This window comes from Marmota flaviventris, chromosome 2 (genome assembly GCF_047511675.1).
Source record: "Marmota flaviventris isolate mMarFla1 chromosome 2, mMarFla1.hap1, whole genome shotgun sequence".
Taxonomy (NCBI): domain Eukaryota; kingdom Metazoa; phylum Chordata; class Mammalia; order Rodentia; family Sciuridae; genus Marmota; species Marmota flaviventris.
The window spans coordinates 140,985,853-141,012,518 of NC_092499.1; the positions used below are offsets into that span (position 1 = coordinate 140,985,853).

The window sequence follows — 26,666 nt, forward strand, 5'->3', positions numbered from 1 at the left end:
AAGATCACTTTGGAATATCTAACCAAATAAGTCTGTACTTTGTGTTTCTGCTCCCTTATTTGGCTTTTTATTTTTCAACCCATTTCTCTCCTGATTTGGCCCCACCATTCAGCAAACTGCTTTCATTACTGAATTCAAAGACAGCTTTTCGTTTTTCGTGGTGCTGGTGATTGAACCTTGGATCTCTAGCATTCTAGGCAAGCATTCTGCCACTGAGACACTTCCTCAGATCTTTTTATTCTGTATTGAGACAGAATCTCACCAAGTTGTCCTGACTGGCCTTGAATTCGTGGTTCTTCTGCCTCAGCCTCCTAAGTAGCTGGGACTACAGGTGTGTGCCACTGTACCCAGCCAGAGATCCTTTAGTTTAGTTTTAGGTTTTTTTTTTTTTTCAGTTGTACATGGACAAAATGCCTTTATTTTATTCATTTATTTTTATGCGGTGCTGAGGATCAAACCCAATACGTCACATGTATTAGGCTAGTGCTCTGCCACTGAGCTACAGCCCCAGTCCTAGTTTTAGGTCTTTTCCAACAGATGATTACTTCCTCCTTTTGAGACAATTTCCCTCCTTCACTTGAATACATCAGTTTTATTCCTATCACTCTTTCTCAGGGCACTTTATGGATCTGCCATCTGCCAGGGAGTAGCATAGCTGGGTTCCTCCCATGGTTCCAACCTCTGCTGTTTTCTATACTGTTTACACTTTTCTGCTTGGGGATCTCACTCCCATGGTTTTAATTACCTCCTGTATGCTAATAATTCCCAACAAGCATTTCAAATCCTGTTCTCTCTTTGAGTGTCAAACCTCTGAGCCCCACTGTCAAGTGGCCATCTCTAATGAGATGGCTTATTTTCAGGATGTCAGAAACCAATCTGTTTTCTGGTCTTGCTATCCTACTCTCTCCTTTAGCTTATGGTCTCTTCCTCAGCACTCCCAATCCTTCAGGTTACCAATTTAGAGTCCTGAGAGAGATTTTGTCTCCTCACTCTGTTCCATCATTCACATCCAGCTGACCAAGTTTTTTTTTTTTGAAAGAATTTTTTAATATTTATTTTTCAGTTTTTTTGGCGGACACAACATCTTTGTTTGTATGTGGTGCTGAGGATCGAACCCAGGCTGCACGCATGCTAGGCAAACGTGCTACCACTTGAGCCACATCCCCAGCCCCTAGTTGACCAAGTTTTAATAATCTTATTTCCTATTCACATCAGTCCTCCATCTCGTTTCTCACATATCTTGACCTAAGAGTCTCCAAACTGATCTATTACCAGTGGACCCCCACTCCCTCCAGCAATTGTCTTAATGGGTTCCAACACATATTAAAACTATTTTTTAAAATTTTATCATTAAGCCCTTGTTTCCTTTCAAGACCTGGTTCCTTCCCAGCTTAAGCTGTTGTCTTGTCAATTAGCCTTGACCCTCCAGATACCTCAAAACTGTCATTCTTTGCAGATACATCCAATCCCTTATCTTATTCTAATTCGGGGAGATAATTTTTTTTTCAGATGTAGCTCAGGCATTAACTTCTCTGTAACTTATCAGAGGCAGATGAGCAGATCTCCCACACTTTATATGTGTTTATGGGTCTCATAACCACTTTGTGGCCTGTCATTCCCTTATGTCTACATTGTTGGAGTGTGAGTTTCCCCTAGTATCTAGTAGGACAACCTAGCCAGGTGCCTAAAAAATGTTAACGTTATCCTTGTCATCCTAATCATTTGATATGTAAGATAAAAACTTGATAAAATTGGCTCCAGCCTAAACCTGTCCATTTTTTTTCCTTTAATGAAACAGAATGCTATCCCTTTATATAGCTTAAAGGACTAACAACACCTTAGTGTTTACATTTACTTGACTTTCAGCCTGATTTCTACTCAAAGCAGTCTTTACTTAGGAACATGCAATAAGCCATGTGAAGGGGATGAGTATCAGGTCATTCTGTTTATCTCATCCTGATAGGAATTATAATTTTGGCTCAGTCACTAGCTATACATTTGACTCTAGGTTGTTTGGCCTTTGGGGTCCTCAGTATCTCACCTGCACAATAAGAAATAAAATATTTGTCTTGTAGAGTACTGATAAGAAAAAGCAGATAATAAATAGTGGTCAAACATAATCAATAAGTACTTTTCTTCCCAAACCAACTCACTACTCATTTATGAACGTATAGATGACTGAGAAAGCCAGGACTGACAGGAAGATTAACAGGAGGATTATGTTCCTCAGATACCTTTCTTCCTTCGTTTTAATCTTAGATGTGACCATGAAATTTGGTAAATTCTCTGTGATAAACACAAAGAATATCATCAGGGTCCAGGAATACTGATGCTAAAAAGACAATTAACATTCTCTTGATCTAATATCGGACCATTCTTATAGCCATTCTTTGCCAAGACTGTTTTGTTAGGAACTCTTCATTTCTCTGTTGTCAAGGCCTGCTGAGATAGCTCTGGAGCTGAGGAGCAGCCAGTACCTCTGGAAACCACTAATAGTCTTTTGCAATCATAGATTTTCCACAGACAAAGGCCCTGGACCAGTGACCAACAGTTACCTTTTAACTCCCGGGCTTTGGTATCCAGCACTTTCTTTTCTTCCTCATTCTCACTAGGAATTCCTTCATCTTCATCTCTGTTCCTAATAAAATCAAAAGAAAAGACAAAACAAAAAATTCCTAAGGTATCAATTACTCTGATTACTGCCTGATCTATTATGAAATTACAGAGTTATCAAGAGGTCTAGGAAGGGTGGGCTCTAGTGTTTCACTTACAGTGTATTGATTGTGTCCTGAATGATCTGAATCCAGCTGTTTCGTTCCTCTTTGGAGCTGGCATGGACCTCTACCATCTCTGGATCTTTTATTCCCATACTGATCAGGAATAGACCTTTCTCCTCATGTGCCACTTCTCTTACGATCAGCTTCTTTAAAGAGATCACTGTTGATTTCTGGTCCTAGAAAATGGGGAAGGGCAAATATAAGATATGTATACAATGTTCTAACTTTTAAGAACAACTCTTATGTAAGATAAGACCAGATACTGTTTAAGTGCGTATGGATTAAAAGAATAATGGCAATTTTAGGATAAAGATAAATATATTACTATTTCATTTCAATTTTAAAAAACAGAAAAAGATTTCCAAAAAGGAGATGATAGTCTATAGCTATAAAGCTTCTAGTCATGTTTTTCACATAATGACTCCAGGTTCCCCACAGACATATCACACATGAGCACCACTTATGAGATCAAATCATGAGAATCACTTCAGTGACAAATTTCTATTCAAATCATCAAACGTTCTGGGCAATAAAAAGGATTGTGAGAGAATAGAAAAATAATTTTGGCAGTGGGAAGGAACAACAGAAAATCATGAGGCTATGTAAGAAATTACAGGAATTGATCCTGAGCCATTTAATTTTCAGAGGGTGGGTGAACCATGAGTTAGTGATTATACTCCACACCTAACCTAGTTGTTTTGGATAGTATTAATTCCAAGCAGAAGAAAGTAACAATTCAGCTTACCAATGATGCAAAGATGTACTTCTGGTCTTTTTCTTGAAGGAAAACTAAAATGTCAGTGAGAAGAACTGCTTGGACCTCTGAAAAGCAGCAATGGAGAAAGATAAGAGGGAACAATGATCACTAAATAGTTAACTACAGCCAGAAGGGTTTTTACTGAAGGAGTTTCAGTCATACACCCCACAAGGGTAAACTATGGTCTGAGATCACACTCTTCCTCAATGCAGCAGTTTTACAGTTCCGTAGGACTAGTCTCAGTCACTAGATTTCTAAAGGCATTTAAAAATGGGGTTTATCACCAAAGCCTTATCTTGGAAAAGTTTAAATACTCAGTCCTGAAAAGATACATTTTAGAGGGCAAGATTTTAAGAATGCTTTTAAGAATAAAGTTTTAAATTTTTATTTCAACCAATGTTAAACAGCAACCTAGAGCAACATTTTCCACAAAATTCTCACATTATAATCTTTCTCAACTTATGATTACAGTCATGGGAAACAATAGCCATGAAAGTTGATATACAGAAGTATCTAAGTCTAACAACAAGTAGATTTCTTCTGTGCCCCCAAAAGAACAAGAAGGGCCTCTGCAGACACTCTCTGGTCTCATAAGTACAAGTGAATACAGAGGTCTGTTCCCAGCTCCCATAGGCAGTAGTCCTCTTCAATGTCTTTGTGATAACAGCCTTCTCTTCCTTTCTATTAAAACATATACATATGCTTGGCAGATGTGAGGCCCTGGCTTTCAACTGCAGCCCCTCCTTTCCCAAACCAAAGCCAGATTAACATCTCTTAACTGGTTGCAAGAATTAAACACATAAAAACAAAACAACAACTTTCCCAAACTTCACAAACTCTTGCTTTGAGTAATCTTCTAGGACTACAAAGTGACATTTTTCCATTACTCTCTTAAGGACAGCTTGACATCTCTGAGCCATCTACTGAGGGCTCATAGGTTGTCCCTTACATATCTTTACTCTAGAAAGTGAAGCCTATGATTCCTCGGGAAAAGGATGGAAATGATTTGTGCAGCTCCCTCCTGGCCTTGTCTTAAACCTCTGCCATACCAGAATCCCCTTTCTGTGAAATTCACTTCATAGTCATAAAAAAATAGAATGAAGGATGTCCATTTTTAAGGAAGGTCTAATTTTTCAACTTAGACTATAGTAATTTTACATAAACTATCATTAGGTTTGACACATTTATTTGTCTGAAGTTTAATTTTAGATAATTCACGTGTTTGAAAAAACAAAACACAAGTTTCAATTTTACTGAATCCTGACATTTATATGATTGGTGTCTATGTATCAGAGAAAAACAATCCACCCTTTTCAAAAGTACTCAACATAGTACTGGCTGTTTTTGGCACAAGTTCACTTAGGGGTGAAAATGACTAAACACCAATTCGTTCTCCAGCAGATGCATTTCAAGCCAGAAAATCTATCCTTATGACACTGGCTTGACCACAATTTTTTTTTTCAATAGTTGGAATCCATTAGTTTTTATTTTGAGAATCAATCAATAAATTGCTATGCAAAGGAAAGAATATACTGCGAGATCCAGAGAGCAGTGGCTTTAGGAAATCCAGGTCCTTACAAGAGTGTGCAGATATTTTTGAAATGTCAGCCTGCTCAAAAGACAGCCTCAAGGGTGAGTTTGGAAACAGTCCTGAGGCAGAGCTCTTCGAACATCACAGGACATTAGGGCTGGAAGGGAGGAGCTTGATTCAAGTATATCACAGAACAGTGAAATGCACAGCTGTTGGTGGCACAAGAGACATTTCTTTTCTGTGATTACCCTGTCCTTATCTTACATGTCCTCTACTGCAGGGCAGGCCTGGATTAGCACTTCCCTGAATCACAACCATCTCCTGATGCCTCCATCACCAGTCTCTTTTCACACTCAACTCTACACTCCATCTAGTCACTGTGCTAAAAAATGTCTAATATATCCCTTTCCTTTTAAAAACCCCTCCATTGGGCACCCATCCCTGACCCACATATGTCAAGAGTGGCCACTGATGCCTCGGTGTGTACTATGCTCCTCATTACAGTGCAGCTCCAGCAGTTTTCTTCAGGCCTATTTTCCATTCTTCCCTGTCACTCACTGTGCAATCTGTTTGAGAGCCTGGGCTGTCTACTTCTCCAATTCCATGTTTCCACACTTGCTAGTCCCCACCACCAGGAATAATTCCACTACTACCCACCCTTTTCTCTGTTCCAGCACGTATCAGATTCGATAGCAAGTATCTCTTTCCAAGTAGTTTTGTTTTGATCCCAGATTCATTCATGGTTGAAAACAGTTGACTGCCTGGGGCTTCTGTAATACTGTTCCAAGCATGGTGAGACTCTATGGTAAGACTATGGTAAGGACTCCTCTGATAGCAGTTACCTACATCATTATATCTTAAAGATGAGAGAACATTTCTGGTTGATATGAGTTAAACTTACCTTTAGGGTCTCTGAAGCTGCAAGGCCCTCTAACATCTCTTGGGAACAAGTGTTGTGTTTTCAATCTCACAGATGCTGACTGAGTTCTCCCTCCTTATAACTTTTTTCCCACAGGCCCTAATCCCACACTGGTCATTCCTCTCATAAGAGAATGCATCTTCCTTAACTGCTTGCACATTTGTATTAATTTTTAATTTTCCCCTTTATTTTTTAAAATCTTATTTTCCATTTTCCCTGACTGCATCATTTCCTTGTTTACTTAATTTTATTTCATATGATTTTTGCAAACTATTTCCAACCAGGCTTTTTTTTTTGGAAGGGGGTACCGTGGATTGAACTCCGGAACACTCAACTACTGAGCCACATTCCTAGCCCTGTTTTGTAGAGCCAGAATCTCATTGAGTTGCTTAGCAGTTCGCCATTGCTGAGGCTGGCTTTGAACTTGCAATCCTTCTGACTCAGCCTCCTGAGATGCTGGGGATTACAAGTGTGTGCCACGGTGCTCGGCTCAACCAGTCTTTTTTGATCTAAAAATCACAATTAAATGATTATTGCTCCTGAGTGATGTTTGGACATAGGCTCCAGAGGGAAAAAAAAAAAAAAAAACTGTGGTGAATTTTTCCAATAAAATACTTGGATTTTCTCCTTAGGCATACAGTCAGACACAAGTAAGCTGAGCCTTACCTTTCAACCTTCCAGCAGCACTCTTCAGAAACACGCTTCCATCTCTTACCAGCTTCTTCCGCTTCAAATCCTCCTTGGCAAACATCTGACCACTCTTCATCCTCATGATTGACTTGCTATCTGTCTTTGTATAAATCTCATTGAGACGCACTTTCTTTTCATAACTTGCCACTTTGCTGTCTACAGCTCCAATTACATCCTTCACCAGGTTCAAGGACTGAGTTAGGTCTTCTTGCTCTGCTTCGTTGTCTTTGGAACAAAGAATAATTATGCTATAATGGCTTCCTTCCAGACTAGAGTAGAAGGGGAGGGAGTCCTGCCTTTTTGTTCCACTTCATCATTCACCCTCTGTGGTTAGGCTATCAGAGTGCAGACAACACGCCAGAGGTCACATGCTCCTCTCTCTTGCATTTTTAAGTCTAATACTAAGGAAGGTTAGCAGTTCTCAATAATACAGATAATATGAACTTATATCTCTGTTCAAAATAAAAGAAACCCTACATTTTAAGTAGGGAGGGCTAGGAAGGAGCAACAAGTTATTTATTTCTTTATTTTACCAAATCTTTAACATAGCTAGCTAGCTTATAATCTTTAATGTTAATGTAAATGCTTAGGAGAACCTAAGACGATAAACCAGCATGCAGTGATTACATGAGAAGCAGCAGCAGTTCTAGCACTCATGGGAAGAACTGGTGGAACTGTCTGACAGTATAGTGATCAGGGAAATTAGCTGCTCAGGGCTCTGAACTCTTCATGGAATCAATAATTACTCCCTTTTCCTTCCTGTTATCATCCATCCTAAGTCTGGTGACATAACATTCCAAGTTTTCACTAAAGAAAACTGTTTTCAAGATAAAGCACAGGCTCTCTTTTAGACGTACTGCAATATGAAACAGCTTTCTATGGTGGTCTCTAGCACTACAGGATAGAATTTGGTCAACAGTGCAATGGCATATAAAACTGAGTTAAAAAGGAGACTCACCTTTGGTACATTGCAATATTCTTTGGAACAAAACTGGGTACTTAGTGATCCGCTGGGTTACAAGTAATATGCACTCTGGGATCCCAAGTCTCCTTACCACTGAGCTGCTCATCTTCTTCTGCAAGGAAGTAAACAAACCGTTAGGAACTTCTGCACAAGGAAGACTGCAGCTAAAACTGACAGTGATGTATTGCTCTTGATGGAGATTTTCATGTTTCACATCAATACCTTTACAAAGGCCTGAAAACGCTTATCCTTTGTATAAAGATCTTTGAAGTAGTTTACGGATTGGTTGTGTTGCCCACAAAACTTGCCATATGTCTTCTTTAAGCGTTCTGCATTCTCACCCGAAAACTGCAGAGGAAAGAGAATAACGGTTATGCTCTATTTCAGGGGATCATCCTGTAAAAAGTTTCCAGTCCATTTGTAAAAGCTAAGAATGCTTTCTCATAAATTCCCCTTAAAGATAAATTGATAGCAGCTCTGGAAAATGGTTTGGCACTCCATTAAAGGTCAAACACAGAGCTTTCTTGAGACCTACTACTTCTACTCCTAGGTGTATACCCAAGAGAAATGAAAACGTACATCTACATAAAAACTTATGCACAGGGTTGGGGATGTGGCTCAAGCGGTAATGCGTTCACCTGGCGGGGCGCTGGGTTCGATCCTTAGCACCACATAAAAATAAAATAAAGATGTTGTGTCTGCCAAAAACTGAAAAATAAATATTAGAAAATTCTCTCTCTCTTTTCTCTCTCTCTTTAAAAACAAACAAACTTATGCACAAATGTTCATAGCAACATCATTCATAATAGCCCCCAAATAGTAAAAAGAATGTCCATCAGTAGATAAAATAAATAAAACATGGTATCCATACAAAGAAGTATCATTCAGTCATAAAAAGCAACAAAGTACTATTACACGCTACAATTCTGAATAATCTTGAAAACCATTATAATCTTGAAAAAAGCCAGTCATGAAGGACCACATATTGTTTTATTATGTTTATACAGAAATGTCCAGAAGAGGCAAGAGAAAATATATTAGCAGTTACCTAGGATTAGGGCAATTTGATGTTTTTGTGTGAAAGGGAGCAACTACTAATGAGTATGGGGTTTCTTTCTGGAATGATAAAATGTTTTAAAATTCACTGTGATGGTGGTTATACAACTCTGAATATACTAAAAACAATTTAGCTTCACATTTTAAATGAGTGGATTGTTACAGAATAAGAATTTTATCTGAATAAAACTTACATTTTCATGATTTAAAAATACATTTCATGTCTTAAAACTTCGATCTCCTTAATTTAAGGTAAGGGCTGGGTTTTTCTTCATGAGATACTTTTACTTCAGGTAAACAGTTTTAATAAACCTGTATACCCTTAAATAATTCCCAAATCTGTGCAATCTCAAAGATCCATCTGAAGTAATGTTCATCTTGGGGTAAATCAGTGAATTTTTGTAAGGTGTCTATCTAATTCATGCTAAGCACTGATTTCCATGCACTAAAAATCTCAGACATATTACACTTTACCAAAAAAATCTGAAAAGTAGACTGGGGCTATAGCTCAGTTGGCAGCGTGCTTGCCTTGCATGCATAAGGCCCTTGGTTCAATACCCAGCACTATACAAAAAAAAAAAAAAAAAAAGAATTTGGGGCGTGGGTTATGGCTCAGCAGTAGAGGGCTTGCCTTGCACGTGCAAGACCCTGGGTTCAATCCTCAGCACCATATTAAAAAAAAAAAAAAAATTTGAAAAGGACTCAGGGTAGTTTTTCCTATCCCCACTTACCAATGGAGAAACCAGCAGAAAGATGTTATTTACTTATAACCTATATACCATAAAACAAGTGCCCTAAAAGATAAAATCCAGCACTGGTGCACAGAAATAGACACCAGTACTATGATTTCAATCCCAGTGTCAATGATCTTACTAGGGGATGTATATAAATAAATGTAAGGAGCTACAAATGATAATATAAGTCAAGGTTTGGTGAATTGCCTGTTGCAGGCCTTAAAGGCAGAGAGGTAAGGCAGAAAGAGTGGAATGGAAAATGACTGGAAGGCTCTGTTGCAGATGCCCTGTTCAATATGCAAATCTGCCATACCAGATTTGCATTTATTTCACAACACGCCTATTTTTACTTCTAGAATAGCAGTTCCCTGAGGCAGAGGTCCAAGTCATGTTTAACATATCTGTGTATTTACCAGATGCTCAGTAAATACTTCAAGAATGAATGAATACAATAATGAGTTAGTGAAATGAGCAGAATGGGCTAATACAAGGAAAAGACAAAATTTCTAATTCTCAGACAAATGTTCCAGCAATTAAGCCTCTGTTCCTTCACAAAAGCAGAGATTTGCTGGGGGAAAAAAATACTAATTGTAAGTGTGTTATACCTGAAGTTTTATTTTTTTCAAGAAAATTTTCTGAAGAAACCATTAATAGCTGCTTGTGACAAATACATCTGCAAGTATCAAAATAACTTTTAGATAAATTTTCTTAGAGTGGGAGTAAAACCATACCACTATGATAAAAATATCAACAATACATATTTTAGTTATGTAGTTCACAGATAGTCTCTTGTTCAATTTTCTATGTTCAGCAGTTTTTTGTTTGTTTTTTTTTGTAAATGAGATCCTTCTGATTTGAGCCACAGGGCAAAGGTGAAGATTTCCAATAAGTATTCTTTGATTTCCAACTCTTTTTTACTGTGTTATCTACTGTGTGTTAGGTATTGATATATAACATATTTATCTATATATCACACACACATACATACAGATACTTCCCTTTAACTTTTTAAAATAGCAAAAGCAGAGAATCCCTATTGTTCTTTTTTATAGAAAAGGAAATCAAGGCTTAGAGAGATTAACTTCCCTAAGCTTACACAGGTAAAAGGCAGAACTGAGATGTGAATGTATGGTTCCTGAGCCCCGAGGCTTCACTTTTCCCCCTCACAACAAGTGAGAAGAACCAGAGACCCTTCCCGTGGCTCACCTGATTTACAAGCACATCCCCTATCCTCTTGATAAGAAAGTTCTTTTCACTTTTATCCACCACAGACTCCTTCTTCCGCTCCAGAATCCTCTGAAAGAACTGGCTATGGATACCAATCAGCTCATCCAAACAGGGAAACAGCTTTTCCACCATCTGCTGCTCAAAGAGCAGATCTGTCATCATCCCCCGACTGTACACATCACTCATGATCTTGAGAGTTCGGATGTGATGGAACTCTGTCTGCATTAACTCTGGGAAGGAGGACAGAGATCAACAATTTTTATTTTTAATTTAAATGAGCATTGTCCTTCAAAGATCAGCTGCTACAGTCATAAGGTTATTTTGGAATTCAATTTAAACTTTAAAACTGGCTCAATAGCTGTATTTTTCCTAAGGTATTCTCATCTTAATCCTCTACTTTTCACATTACCCAACACTATTTTCTGATGACAGGTATACTTAAGTACTGGTTACACCAAGAATGCTTCACTGGATTCAGCACCTCTCATAAATGACTATTTCTGTTCCCTATAAACAACTTATATTTCATCTACTTTCTAGTGTAGCTGAGGAACAAAACTGCACTTTCTCCTTTTTTTTTGGTAGTGGGAATTGAAGCTAGGGGCACTTACCACTGAGTCACCTCCCCAGACCTTTTAATTTTTTATTATGAGACAAAGTCTTGCTAAATTGCTTAGGGCCTCACTAAGTTGCTGAGGCTGGATTTGAACTTGTGATCCTCCTGCCTCAGCCTCCTGAGCTGCTGGGATTACAAGGATGTGCTACCATGCTTGGCTCAAAACTGCACTTTCATAAGAGATCTCTTCCTAGGACTGCTGTGCAACTGAGCACTCATATATAAATAAAACACTCAAGAGAATGAAAAAGAAATAGAATAGGGCAAAGGAAGAAAAGGATACAAATAAGAACTTGTTTGTGTACCTCAAAGTTTTTAAAGGAAATCTTTAAAATCTTAAAAATCAAAAGTTGATTTTTCCACAGCCTATCAAATCACTAGTTTAAAAATGTTGAACAATGCAAATCAAATGTAAGCAGAGCAAATGAAGAATCTCACCATAAATCACTTCTTGCCGTTTGACCACATCTTTCTTTTGCTGTTTCAGAAACTTGCCATCCACTATCCGACTCCAAGACTCTGCTTCTAGCTGTTTGGAATCAATCTCAAAGTCTCCCATTAGCTGTCCTTCATTCATGTCTGTACCTACTCCTCAAAATATAAAAAAAAATTAATATTAGAATCTTGAGTTTGTAACTTCTAAAAAGCCTAGGTTGGATACTTCTTAGGATGATAAATGATTTCTTAAGAAACAAATACTCTGCATTAACACAGGAGTTCTTCATGGAGAGTATATCCTGGTTCTAGAAAATAATCAATGTCCTATTTGGGAGTGACTAAGACTCTACATTCAAGACTGGCTAAGAAAAGATAAATAAAATATAAATCAAACATATGAATAAGAGATGATTCCCACATGAAGCAGGAACTGGAAGGGATCTGCTACCTTTACAGGTTTAATAAAGTAAGCTTATCATGCCACGAGAGCTAGAATTAATAGTGCACAAATGACTAGGGAAGAAAAGTCATTTCTCCACACAAGGGTATGCCCACATTTAAAAGTCAATGGCACAATTAACAACTGGTTAAGGGTGATTACCAATTCATTTTAATGCATTTGATGCTTTACAGACAAATTTAGAGAAGCTTCACACGGTAAGGAAGAGGTAGGCACTATTAACAATGGTGTTCTATGTAAAGGCACATTCTCTACAGAGGCATATAATACAGGCCACAACTTCCTCTTACCCTCATCAGTAAGTGATTCTGTTGACTCATTGACCTTGCTGATCTTATTCAGTGAGTCTGTTGAATGAGACAGGAATTTCCAGGTGTTGGACATGCTCTCATCATTGCCAACTCTGGGGACAAAAAGAAGTACATTCTATCAAATAGCAGTGTTCACACACTTAAAGAAGTACCTGAAAAATTTGAAAACGATAGCTGGCTGAAAGTTCTACAGTGACTAAAGACCAATTACTTACACCAGGCACAGAGCAACAACACTATTCTTAAAGTTTAGTAGCATTTAATATCCTTGCAAACGTAAAACTTTTCAACTCTTTGAGACTTCTTTTTTTTATTTAAATGATAATCAGCAAAGAAAACTTTCTTCACTCATATCATGTACACATTATATAAGAAATTTTGCTATTTAAAACTTATTGCCTAGCCACTACACTTGCCTAAGTAATTATAGACTAAGTGCTATATTCTCGGGACTTTCTCAATCCAACTCACCAGCTTGTATAGTAGGTACCCAACAAATGTACTGCATAACACAAAAGCAAAAGCAATAACAATCACTTAAAACTTCAATTTTTTTTTTAAAACAACTTTTCAAGTCACAATGCGAACCAACTTGATAATAATACAACTTTTGAAAAAAAGACTTATGGAGATAATGAGACCACAAGACAAAAATGTTTTTAAGAGGAGGAAACATTAGCTAGCACAGAGGTTAGGATATACAGACAAAAGGAAATTTTGCATCCTCTTGTTAACTTCCATCAACCTAGGTTAAGACACATGCAAAAGATGTGTCTTACATTTGAGATGATAGGCAAGTAGGCATTTTATCCAAACCAGCCAAAACATCATAATCATTCCTATGCTAACCAGACAGCCAATGCATGAACAGTCAGTGGCCACAGCAACTTTTCAGGAGACCACAAAAAGAACTGAGTGCAACTGAGTGACTGGGAACTTAATGGTAGCAAATGGCCCACAATTTACCTCCATGAAACTGACTTAGAGGCAAGGATAGAAAAATGATTTAAAAAGAAACTAAAGAACCAGGCTCATCTGAGCAATACAAAAGTGTGACATTTGAACATATAAGTGGCTGCAAACAAAAATTCATAATTTAATCATCTTTTCCCCCCATGCCTTCTTATTTGATCTAAAAATCATCCTTTAGAACTTTATATTCTTCAAAAGTTGGGCTGATCATGTACAAATACTACAGCAACGTGGTCTGACAGTAGTGTCTAAAGGAGATCCTTGTCCCAAAATAGCGGTTATAACAGTGCATCATAAGTATAATCCCCATTTTCCTCATCTGTAGCACCCAAATGTGCACCAACCCGTTACTTTACACAAATGTTTCTAAAGAAAAATCTTTTGTCAAATGATGTGATTATTATACTCTTATCACCCACATGTCAATCATGTTATTTTTAAACCTCCTACTTACCCAGTAATGTTCTGAATGGAGACACTTTTGGAGAGCGAGACACTCTGCTGGGACCGTCTATTAGCAAACATTGGGGCAGCAGTGGTTTCATCAGCCAGAAGGACTGCGGATCGAGGGCGCTCCTTGGGCTGTGAGGCTGCAGAGGAAGAGGACACAACTGAAGTCTCATCTTTATGCCCACTTAGTACTGATTCATCTGACAATGCCAAACAGAAGCAAAGTGCTTTAAAACAGATTTGCCCTTGGAGGGTAAAATTGCTACAAAGGTTATGAAGGACAGTTTGGCAGTAATTACTGAAATTGTAAGTACTGATATTCTTTGATCTAGTAATTTTACTCCCTGCCGCCCCCCCCCCACCCCCAGTACTAGAGATTGAACCCAGGGTGCTCTACCATTGAACTACATTCTCAGTCCCTTTAATTTTTATTTTGAGACAGGGTATTGCTAAGCTGCCAAGGTTAGCCTTGAACTTGTTATCCTCCTGATTCAGCCAAGTTGCTGGGATTACAGGTATGCACAACCAAACCTTGCTATTAGTAATTTCACCTTTAGAACATGTTTAGTCTATAAGATATATTTGTGTATGTTTGAAAGGATTTGTGTCCAAAGTTATTCAAAGAAATATTGTTGATTAAAGAAAAAGACTGGAAATGATACTAATAAGCACCAAAAAATCGGTCAATAAGTTACAGTACATCATACACTAGAATATTATGCAGCTTTAACAAAATGAAAATATTCTTCATGTACTGACATATCCCTAAGATGCAGTAAGTGAAAGGGGGTGGGAGAAATCAAGATGCAAAACAGTACATAATAATAGGCCACTCTTAATGCTTTTAAAAAAGGGAAATCAATAATCCAAGTTAGTATTTACATTAACAAGGCTAACTTTGAGAAGATAAATGAAAAACTAAGAGTGGTTACCTGTGGTATGGGATAGAAACTAAACAATGAGGATAAAGAATCACATGAAAATATTATATATTTTAAAATTTAAACTTAATAAAAATAAGGTTGAAATAACATTAAGAGTAAAAGGAATCTTAGAGGTAACTGAGACCAGTGTTCTTTGGATCATACCATGAAACATCTGTGAAGTGTTTCTTAGGTATAAAATTCCCAGCCCTTGCTGTACTCTGGAGTGGGACTTGGGAGTCTACATATTTTATAGGCTTCTCAAACAATTCTTCAGTTCATCATTTGAGAGCACAGATTCTGACCAATTCCTTTAATTTATGGATTAAAAAAAACAGGATTACTTGTTTAATGTCACATAGCTAATTGATCCTCCTTCTGCAAACTTCTCTTCAACATAGGCAAAGAGGAAACTGGAACTTTAATTTGCTCAAATGGTCACACAGGCATACATGTAACATTATTTTTCCTTGACAAATGTCAGGATTTTTTTAAACTTAATAAATGTTAATACAAGCATTCATTTCTTCTTTTTTTTCTCTTTGGTACCAGGTATTGAACTCAGGGACACTTGACCAGTGAGCCACACCCCCAGCCCTATTTTGTATTTTATTTAGAGACAGGGTCTCAATGAATTGCTTAGCACCTTGCTGTTGCTGAGGCTGGCTTTGAACTTGCAATCCTCCTGCCTCAGCTTCCCGAGATGCTGGGATTACAGGCATGTGCCACCGCGCACGGCTAAGCATTCATTTCAAATTCAAATTCTATTTAGACAAAGGTGATGTATAGTAAAACACCAGAAACATGACACATTGCATCACAACCAGATATTGCTACAGGAGTCCCAAGAAATGTAGCTGTGGCCCCTGCTCTAGTAGGCCAGAGCAAACAGTGGGTAAAAGAGAACATGCTCAAGTATCAAGAGTCTGAAGTCCAAGTGCTTCAGAAGGGAGTTCAGGGAGCAGACAAAATCTGAAAGGGGGTGGGGGGGAAACCCAACACTAGTTCTTAAAGAATGTGGATAGATCAGAAGAGGACATTCTGAGAAGAACTGTATGAATAAAAGGCAGAAATCATGAAGCAAAAAGAAAAGCAGAGGAGGAAATAGGTAGAAGATGTAGGTAAGGGACCAGTGAAAAGGCTGAAGAAGTAGAATGTTACATAAAACTCTACAATTAATAAAGAACAACTTGTATCCAAAAGGTGGGGTAAGAGGATGAAAATAATAGCCTTTCCTTGATGGAAAGCAATCCATAGTCCACCCAGGGAAGTCACTTAATATCTTTAAGTCTGTTATTTGTGACAATGATAGAAGCAAAACTTAAGGAGTGTCAACTACTAAGTATTTTACTAGTCTGATTTGTGTGAGTGGGGGGACAATGGGAGGCACACTGCAGACTGAATCCATTGAATAGGCAAGCCAGGCAAGTGCCCAACCACTGAGCCTACAGGTATGATTTTATTTATCAGTCAGGTAGGCAGCCTGACTACCCTAGGAAACCTACCATTACCTCCTTTACATAGGAGGAAAATGAGGCACAGAGAAGTTCAGCAGCATTTAAGGTTACACAGCTAATTAGTAGTGGTGCTTGGATTCAAATCCATATAACTAGAATCCACAATCTGTACTTTCAACCAGTATACTGCCTCAGTGGGGTAAAGTAGAAATAAAAATATCTGCGTGTGGGCTAGGAATGTAGTTCAGTGGTTCAGCACTTGCCTAACATGGGCAACCTCCAGCAACACACACACACACACACACACACACGAACATTTGTATGGGTCAGAGATAAAAAACCTTGCACACTAGGGCAAGGTGGCTGTGGCTCAGTGATAGAGTGCTTGCCTTGCATGTGTGAGGCATTGGGTTCGATCCTCAGCCCAATAAATAAAGAAAAAAAAATATTAAAAAAATGACAACAACCACCTTGCACATAACAGGCATTTTACAGTAAGAGAGTTAATGTTAGACTTGCAAAAGTCACATGGAATGGGTTGGATCATAGATTTGCGTAGGCGTCAAGTCTGGCAAAGCATCTCTTCTAGCCATCTACATGCAAAGATGGATAATCATCAGGCAATATGTTTAAGGATTTCACATTTCCCTGTGGGAGTACAGACTGGTACTTATTCTGGAGTTATCTGGAAGTACTTAGAAAAATAAGGCATAAAGTTGTGAATCTCAAGCTGAAGGGGTCATCAAAATCACCTAGGGGGCCTATTAAAACACAGATCACTGGACTCCACCTTGGAATTTCTGATTCATAGATGTGGGTGGATCACAAAAGTATGTGTGTTTAATGGATCCTGGAAATTACTCTATTTTGGGAAAGTCTCTCATAGGTTCTCATAGAGTCAACTAAGAGGATAATCATTACTGCATTATTTATGGTAGTAGTTATTTATATTTAAGTTGGAAGCAACTTAAATATCCTGTTTTGGGGGAACTAGTAATTAAAATGTGATATACACTTTTGAAAGAATATCATGCAGCAATCTGAAATAACAGCTTAAAATAATAATAACATGCATAGTCTCAAAATGATATTGAGTGAAAAATAAGAATAAGACAGGTGTGGTTGGCTCATGCCTATAATCCCAGCAATTTGGAAGCCTGAAGCAAGAGAATTACAAGTGTGAGATAACTTCAGCAACTTAGCAAGGCCCTAAAGACTTAGCAAGATCTTATCTCAAAACATTAAAAAAAAAAAATGAGGGGGTATAGCTCAGTGGTTAAGTGACTCTGGATTTAATCCTCAGTATGGGAAGACAAAAAAAAAAAAAAAAAAGGAAAAAGAAAACAAATAATAATATATAAGTCACATTACCTAATTTAAATTTAATGCACAAAAACAACAGATTTTTTTCCCCAAAATACATATGTCTAAAGATATGGCAGATTAGAAAGACATACATTAAATATACGATAGTAGGAATGAGATAGGAAATAAAGAACAAAAAGTAAAATATCAGGCAAATTCAAAGTGTAGCCTCACATAGACTGGTGAAGATAGCATGATGTGAATGGGAGTGTGTGATTCACTCAACCATGTGTAACATTTGAAGGAAAAAAATGAACCATTTACATAACTTCACTGGGTATACAAACCTTCAAAGAGGATTTGATGGTGTCATATAAAACTATTGGTGAGTGAATTTGTAGAATAAACAGCCTTTCTAGTTAGGTATTCAGAATAGGTATTCAAATCCTAATGAGAAATAATAAATGAACACTACAACAGTACTTATGGTACAGAACCAGTCAGTCAGAAAGGGACTTGTAGGAGGCTGGCTGAGCTACTTACGCTTGTTTCTCATGATGACCGTGGGGAGTGAAGACGTGTCATGGGCCTGAAGGTTCCCTTTGGGCTGCTAAAGAAAAAGAAAGTACAAGAAAAATGCATTGATGACTTAGCCTCTGTCAAGTTTCAAGCAGCCTAGAATAAAAAGTGTGGTTTGGCCTAATTTCCTGGTCTGGTCTTTTCACTGGCTCTTAGCACCCTGCAATACAGCCCCAGTCACCCCCACTTGCCATCTTCTGTGCCTGTCTAGTGTATGAGGAAGCCAGATGTGTGAATTGCAGAGTAGGTCTGCATATATGGTTAAGAGCAAAATTATTTTAATCAGCAACTCAGAAATATTAAACTCACAGGGAAATGTATATTTAACATGTTTAAGTTCTGGAAGCATTTTCTTTTCCCAGAAGTCTCAAATTCCCAAGCATGTTAAAATCAAAAAGGGAACTGATCATTTTAGAGAAAAATTATTGTTTGATCATTTTGGCTTCAAGGTTGGTACCAAATGATTAAAACAAACAAACCCACTGCAACCTCAACTCTCCCAATTTCTTAGTATTTTGTTAGTTGAAACCCTTTTATTTTAAGCCATCTTTTCACCAGAATGTCTTACTTTCATTTTGACCTTTGCACAGGAGGCCAGACTTTCTCTGCAGCCTTTGTGGACAAAGGCACTGCAATCTGAAAAGAAAGCAGAAACCAAAGTCACAAAAACAAAGCAAAAAGACCCGAGATTGACTTTGCACCACAGCTACAAGGAACCTACAGATTTCCAGATGATGTCACTCACAGGGAAGAATATCATTAATAATGGAAATTACACTGTGCAGTCCTAGGATACAGGCCTGTGATGTTGTTTGGAGGAGAAACAAGAGCAGACGTGACTTCTGATTAACAAGAATAAAAACTCCGGAACTCTTCAGACAGGAAGCTGAAGAACCAACCAAAACTAAAAGTTTCAGTGTCTGCCATCAAGATGTATGTCTAAATCACAAGTAAATAAATAATGCCACTAAGAGTGGTTGTAAACTGTGTAGTACTCTATCAAAATACAGGACATGGATCTGAAAATCTACCTGCTTATAATTTTCTGTTTGGGATCTTAAATATCCTGAGCTCCTCACAAACTACTGAGTCAAGAGACATACAAGAAAGGTTATCACAACTACCCCACAGCATTCCTGGGAACCCTGACTCAGCGAAAGTAGAAGATTTCCTGAAAGATAAAGCAGAGACCCCAATTTGCCAAGACTGATTTTTTAAATAAAGTTGTCATATCTTATTGTACATCTTTATTTTATTTACTTTATGTGGTGCTGAGGATCAAACCCAGTGCCTTACACATGTGAGGCAAGTGGTCCGCCACTGAGCTACAACCCCAGCTCATGCCAATATTGATTTTTATCTCAAAATACTTTTCTTACTTCCTTGGCTTACCAGGACCACTGATGTAAAAATGAAGCACTCTGTGCCCCAGAAGGGTCATCACCAGCTCTTACTGCTGCTATGAAGTCGTAAAACACAACTGGACCAAGAGGCCAGAGGGAAAGCAGAAACAAAAGATTTGTCTCTGGGGACACAGATGAGAAGTTTCCCTTGGGAAAGGCTGGATCAGGAAATCAACCACAGATACTGTTCACTAGTCAGTGCTTCAGGAAGTGCTGCAGGTCCTGTCCAGCTTAATGAATAGTCATGGGCCAAAACTGAAGCTCAGACATCTGGACTGCAGGGGTAGGGGTGGCTGGGGGGATTGGAATGACAAGGGAAGGGGAAGCCACTAGAATGGCTAAAAAGGAGACTGCCAGAAACCTAAACCCCAAAGGACTTTTCCATTTCTTCTGCAACCACTGTTTCTACAATGCCCATTTGGTTCACAGGTCTCTTCTGAATTCTCCCAGTCACACCGTTCTGGGATTATGTTAGGTTGTTCTGCACTGAGCACTCTTCAGGAGGGATCATTCATACACTGCTAAGACTCTAGCACAGTGCCTGGCTCATGGCACCTAATCACATATCTATCTGTGGAACCTATGCCTGTTTTATCTGAAAGCCAAATGCCCCAACACAGTGTTGATCACAGAATGTGAAACTTATTGGATCAACTTAACACTAAAAAGAACAAGACAAACAGCTGTCAAACTAAATTTAATTTAGGTAAGGTTCTGTTAATCAGTGCAACCCTAGTTCATTCTCCACAGTCCTCAGTTTCCACCTCTATAAAATAAGAGGGGCCACATTTTCCCTTAGTTTTAAATACTGATAAGGATATGAGAATGAATAAAAAAGTCTCATCATTTGCTAACAGATCTAGAAATTGATACACTCACTTTGGTAAGTATTTTAGCAGTATGTAACGAAGTTGAAAATGTGCCCCTCTTTGTGAATAAGCCCATTTTGATATAAAGCCTAGTATCACACACACACCTTAAGGATGTTCTGACAGCATTGTGTATAACACAGAAAAGCTGAAAATAACCCAAATGACTGAGCAGTGGAACATATCTGACATATCTACAGCTGAATACTAGGGAAGAGCTGAAAGTCAATGATCACAATGGGTTTCAACGTGATGATTACAAAATAGTAGGCACTGTACAGTACCATTTATGTAAACTAAAAACAATAAATAATAAAAAACAATAAATAATAAAATTTTAAAATCTTATGTGAGATAAAATTAAAAATCAAATTACAAATATGCTAAATTCATGATAGTGCTTGGAGAAGAACAGCAAGGAAGTGGGAATTTAACTACAATACCTTCTTTCTTTTTTGCGGGGGGTACCAGGGATTGCACTCAGGGTTACTCAACCACTGAGCCACATACCCAGCCCTATTCTGTATTTTATTTAGAGACAGGGTCTCACTGAGTTGCTTAGACTCACTTCTACTGATGCTGGCTTTGAATTCATGATCCTCCTGCCTCAACTTCCCCAGCTGCTGGAATTATAGGTGTGTACCACCACACCCAGCTACAATGGCTTATTTCTTAAAAAAAATAAAAAATAATCTGAAGCACTGACAAAATCTTAAGTTTTTCTCCATTTTGATTGGCAGGTATATAGAATGCCTATTAAATTATCCATGTATAACAGTTTATATTAATACAAATTGAAACCAAACCAAACCAAAATTCATTATCCTTCAAAGTTCCTTGTATGTCCTTACCAACATTTCCTTATCTTTACAAAAAAGTAACATCACATTTGTGATAAATTTAAAACAATTTAAAATTAGGTTTTATTATCATATATCCCAGTTACAATATTTTTGCTTTACTGAAAATCTATAATATTTTTGGTGCAATATAAGAGGTAGTGGATTTCCTTGAGAACTTGCCATTAACTCCAATCTGCCAAAGTGACCAGATAGAACACTGTGGACAGAACTTATTCCCAAGTTGGATCCTTCCTGTTCCTCTTCTCCTTGCAAGTTCCAACAGCTATAGGGAATCAGCCAATGGCAGTTTTCAAGAGAGCGAGTGGCACTATCACTTTTAAACAGACTAGCAGTTTTTAAGTTCTAAGACCAGCGTTTAAGACTTAAAAAAGTTTTGTTAGATGAATCATAAAAGCAGAAATAAAATTTAAATGTATTTCTAGAACTTTTCACATAGATGCATGTTTTCAGTTAATTGAGACATGTCTCCAAATCAACAATCCAGCTGAAACTTTAATATTATGGTCACAAGTCTTAGTGATAATAGTTCACATGGATGTTTGTTAACATACTGAAGTACCTACTTGAAAAACGTTCAACTTGTTACTAAGTGTTACTGGACTCAATCTGCAGCTACAGTTTTAGGGCTATGCATGGCTGATTTAGAGACTTTGACCCCTAGAGATATCAACCAAAGTCATGGGCTTGCAACCTTATTCTCGTTCTCTCTCTCTCTCTTTTTTTTTTTAAAGGACAGTTAATAAGAACACAAGAATTAAGTACAAAATTAATAAGAACATAAGAACTGAAAACACATTTAAAACATTTTTAAGCTCTCTGCCACAATACCATGCCATTAGGAAGATCAAACAAGAAATAGCTTGGCCTCTTATTTAAAATTTCCTAATAGCAGTAAGCAATATGCTTTTAGTTTTCAAAATTCTTCAAAAAGGTCTTAGCACAGTAATTTATGGGAACAGAATTGACCTCTAATTAAATTCCTCTGATTAAAAGCAAATAGCCTAAGCTTCAACTTCCTTTTCTTTTACAAAGAAGTATCAAAAGAAAATGGAGCAAACCCCACAGGAGTAGAAACTGCCATCTAACTGTTGCTGCACATATTTTTAACCTCTGCTAAAAACCACCACAGATCTTTGGTGAACTATTATATCATGCATTTAATTTCAGCAGAAAAATAAAACAAACCATTATAGAGACTAGCTTAAGAAAATCGTTTTTACAGAAGAGTGGGAGGAGTAGCTAAGCCAAACTAACCTTACAGAATAGTAAAGGACTGGTTTACCAAAGGAAAGATTCACCTCTGTAAGCCGAGTTCTATGCAGCCAGAGCTCTGGAGAAAGGACTTTTCAGATACTTTGGTCCACTGATTGTCACTAGGGAATATGTTGAGTTCTGTTTGACAGCTAGGGACAGATATGAGCAACAAAATTTATCTGGGAAAAATGATCTGATCCTTGCTAGAGCTACAGGTTAAAGAATTACCTTTAAGGATAGAAATATGCAACTTCTTCTGATCATTTCAACCCTAGTCAAACCAAACCAAAGAATAAGATCAAACATTTAAACACAAGCAACTCAGAAATGCATGCTCCAAAATTCTGTGACTTCTTGTTTAAAATTCTTAGGGAAACATGAGACATTGCAAGGTGTGGACTGATAGTGCTTATACATTAAAGTCATGTGAGATGTTCTGGTAGCTGGTGTAATAACCACAGTGCTGATGTATAACACAAGAGGAAAGCCACAAAAAAGAGGCAAACTATCTTGGCTGAAGTACTCGTTAACAGCAGTTTTCATAAGAACATTGGTAAACAAAAATCAAACAAAATGAAAGTGTTCTGCTTGAATAAAGACTGGACTTTATTGCTTAGGCTCTTCATTCACCACCACTACCCCCACCCCAAATAAAAAACCTTCCTTAATATATTATATGTATTTTACTATTTCATATGAAAACAAACTCTACATGCCAGAAAACTGTCTATGTAGAGAGCTTTCTTTTCTGATAAAATCCAACCATTACATATTCTAAATTCTTGTTTCCCAATTGATTGTAGTCAATCCGCTTATTTTATTTTTTGAGTAGTGGGGATTGAACTCGGGGGCACTCAACTATTTGAGCCACATCCCCACCCTTATTTTGTATTTTATTTAGAGACAGGGTCTCACTGAGTTGCTTAGTGAATCTTGCTTTTGCTGAGGTTGGCTTTGAACTCATGATCCTCCTGCCTCAACCTCCCCAGCTGCTGGGATTACAACCATGCTCAGCTCCACTTACTTTTTTAATCAAGAGAAACAATCTATAAGAAAAGTACTCAGAAACTGCTAACTCAATAGAACACACATCAACAATAATCTCAATATCATTTAACATCTATTTAAAGTAAACAAACAAACAAACAAAAACCACTAGCAAGATTAAAAAAAAAACCTGAACACAATAAATTCTTTTTTTCTGAAGGACTCTACCATGCTTTCCACAAACCAAATTATCTGTAGCAGCTAGAACAAACAGTTGATTATTTAAGGACAGTTTTACATAATAAAGAAAAAAGAACTAGAAAGACACTATACTCTTTTCTCCATTAAAGTCACCTAATCCTGAAGCAGGAGGGCAGTTTGGGATTAGACAAAAACCTTCCAGGTTTTTCCTATACTTGGAAATATTTCTGACCAGACTCTTTTAGGCTTTGCTTCTACTTTTCCTCTTCATATCAAGAAGCAGACTCTAAGGGAGCTCTAAGGATGCTTTGCTGCTGGCTATTTCTAGTGTCTTCATGATCATTTCTATATTAATCCACAGAAGGGACATGCACCTTTCACCCTTATGACCTCAGACTGGTCCAGGTATAATCCAGCAGCATCAGAAATGCTGGTATGTTTTGAAACATTTCATTCCAACCAATTTCTTAGAATTTGCATGCAGATATATAAAGTGATGGAAGACAGAATTTAAGTCTACATAACCTATCACAAAACATTATCATAATGACTGTTTTTTTCTAAACCATGAGTCAAAACCCGACTGAGCAGCTGCCTGAGTGAAGCTCCACCCAGGGGTCAGCAAAATAAGCTTACATTAAACAAAAAGGACAGTTACTTTCTTCTGAAAGCAACATGGTTTTCTAGGAGGTAGAGGACTAACTGCAGGGACAATGTATTTCCTGAGACTCCAGGGAAGATCCTGAACATGAGAGGGGATGAAGGGAAAGGATGAAAGACTCTGAGTCCCCAAATTACTCATATTTTCCATTTCCAGGCAAGATAACAGATGGGGCTTCATACACATAAACATGCATTATAGGCTTCAGGAAGCCAGGAAAACAAGCCAATTACTTCTGTTCTTTAGGGAAGATGACTACATACTGTTCCTTTGCTTTCAATTTATAAGAGGCAGGTAGCACACTATCATACACAAACCTTTATGCAACCATCAAATGTGGAGACTATTTCAACATTACTACTGAAGTAGGGTGCAAAGCTGTAGTTGAAGCATTGGGTTCCTAAGTTTCTGATGTGGTTTTCAAATTAAAAACATATTTTGAACCTTGGATACACATTAAGGTAACCGTCAAGCCCTATTTAAACTGTTCCTTTTTTGCTACACAATCTTTTCAGATTAAACTCCAAAACATTAACTCTTTGCTTTTGCTGAGCAAGTAGGACTAAAATATCCTGTGACGACTGACTGGATCAAGCTATTACCATAAATCAAAGAACTACTGGCAAAGGACAGCATGATATCCTTCCACCAGACAGCCCTACTAAACAGAAAAGACTCTGGTGATGACATACTGGACTTTTTGAAACAGTCAGCTTCTAGAAGAAGCAGTTTCCCTTGGGAAACATTAAAATTCACGGACCCCACCAAAAAAGTCCGAGTAGGCTTCTTATAAACACAGCATACAACTAATAGTCAATATACTATTTCATTGGGTTTTCTTTCTTTAGAAGGTCTTAAATGAAATACAATATTGTATTGTGGGAACTCAAGTACATAAAATGTTTATTACAGCTCTATTTTTTGTGTTAAAATTTTAATCAATGAGATCATTTTCATGGACATAAAAATTTCAAATCTGAACCATTTATATATCTACCATGGCATCTAATTTATTTCTGTATTTAGTTTTAAGTACATGATAGAGAACATCTTCATTCACATCTACAAATAAATACAGTTAGCAGGTTGTGGGGTTTTTTTTCTTTTTTTCTGGTACTGGGGATTGAAACCAGGTGTGTTCTACTACTAAGTTACATCCCCAGTCCTTTTTTTTTTTTTTGGTAACAGGGATTGAACTCAGGAGCATCAACCATTGTGCCATATTCCTAGCCCTATTTTGAATTTTATTTAGAGATAGGGTTTCACTGAGTTGCTTAGTGCCTCACCATTGCTGAGGCTAGCTTTGAACTCTTGATTCTCCTGCCTCAGGCTCCCAAGCCACTGGGATTACAGGTGTGTCCACCACAGCTGGCCCCCAGTCCTTTTTATTTTGAGACAGAGTCTCACTACATTGCCCAGGCTGGCCTTGAACTTGCGATTTTCCTGCACCGACCTCCCAAGTCACTATAATTACTGGCATGTGGCCCCTGCTCTAAGCATGTGGCCCCTGCTCTAAGCAGTTATTTTTTTTTTTTTTAACTTTGCAATCAGTATATTCTCCAAATACTTAGAGATGGAAATAAAAATACTAATGAGTAGAAAGGCTGATACCAAAGTTAATGTGTTGATTATATATATATATAGTGTGTGTGTGTATGCAAATGAAGGTTTAAAACTGTTTTCAAATCTGGCATGCTGGTCCCCTCTGCTCCATTTAACACCATAACTGAAGTAAATTCAGTAGAAATGCACAGTGAAGCTTTGAGTGAAGCTTTTCCTATGAACAACATAGGCTTCAAAGTTAAGAACTTGTCTATCAAGATGTCAGTCATGGCAATGTTGATGGTGACAGCAAAAACGACCCACCAATGGAAGCAGTTAGCTTTACTGATCAGCTGATTATCTTGAATCAACACAAATGAGCGCTAGTTATGTCCCTGTCTAGATGGTTTACACTGCTTCTGATCACCATCTGGTTAGAATCTACAGGATGGCCCCAATTTCTTGAAATCTAGTGATACTAGCATTGTTTATAAGGTGCCTGGCAAACCCATGTCTGTTGAGAGCTTCTCTGACTATCCTCTTCTGGGTGGTTTTGTTTTTCATGATATAAGACAGTTGCTGTGGGAGTCAACAGAAAGGCTGTAAACAGAAAGGCTGCTGGAACTGGTGAGGTTATCGAGTCTGCCCACAAAACTCTGAAGGTCAAATGATTATTATCACTACTACCTGTCACCCTAGTCTTAACCCTTTAAGTTCTAA

General features: G+C 37.7%; 1 protein-coding gene across 8 annotated transcripts in view; it reads right to left on the minus strand.

Annotated features, from left to right (window-relative positions):
- Akap13 (A-kinase anchoring protein 13) overlaps positions 1 to 26,666 on the minus strand; it is a 346,713-nt gene that overhangs the window by 16,608 nt on the left and 303,439 nt on the right. For 6 of the 8 annotated variants that reach the window (XM_071608649.1, XM_071608648.1, XM_071608647.1 and 3 more), the window contains 12 exons: positions 18,735 to 18,802; positions 18,131 to 18,197; positions 13,907 to 14,042; positions 12,460 to 12,572; positions 11,710 to 11,862; positions 10,635 to 10,885; positions 7,861 to 7,986; positions 7,633 to 7,750; positions 6,651 to 6,899; positions 3,523 to 3,599; positions 2,772 to 2,953; positions 2,556 to 2,638 (listed from right to left, as the gene is read on the minus strand). In XM_071608649.1, the coding sequence (XP_071464750.1) occupies positions 2,556 to 2,638; positions 2,772 to 2,953; positions 3,523 to 3,599; positions 6,651 to 6,899; positions 7,633 to 7,750; positions 7,861 to 7,986; positions 10,635 to 10,885; positions 11,710 to 11,862; positions 12,460 to 12,572; positions 13,907 to 14,042; positions 18,131 to 18,197; positions 18,735 to 18,802 (1,623 nt within the window). The remainder of the gene's footprint in view (positions 1 to 2,555; positions 2,639 to 2,771; positions 2,954 to 3,522; positions 3,600 to 6,650; positions 6,900 to 7,632; positions 7,751 to 7,860; positions 7,987 to 10,634; positions 10,886 to 11,709; positions 11,863 to 12,459; positions 12,573 to 13,906; positions 14,043 to 18,130; positions 18,198 to 18,734; positions 18,803 to 26,666) is intronic. The other 2 variants (XM_071608646.1, XM_071608644.1) reach the window with 2 other exon arrangements.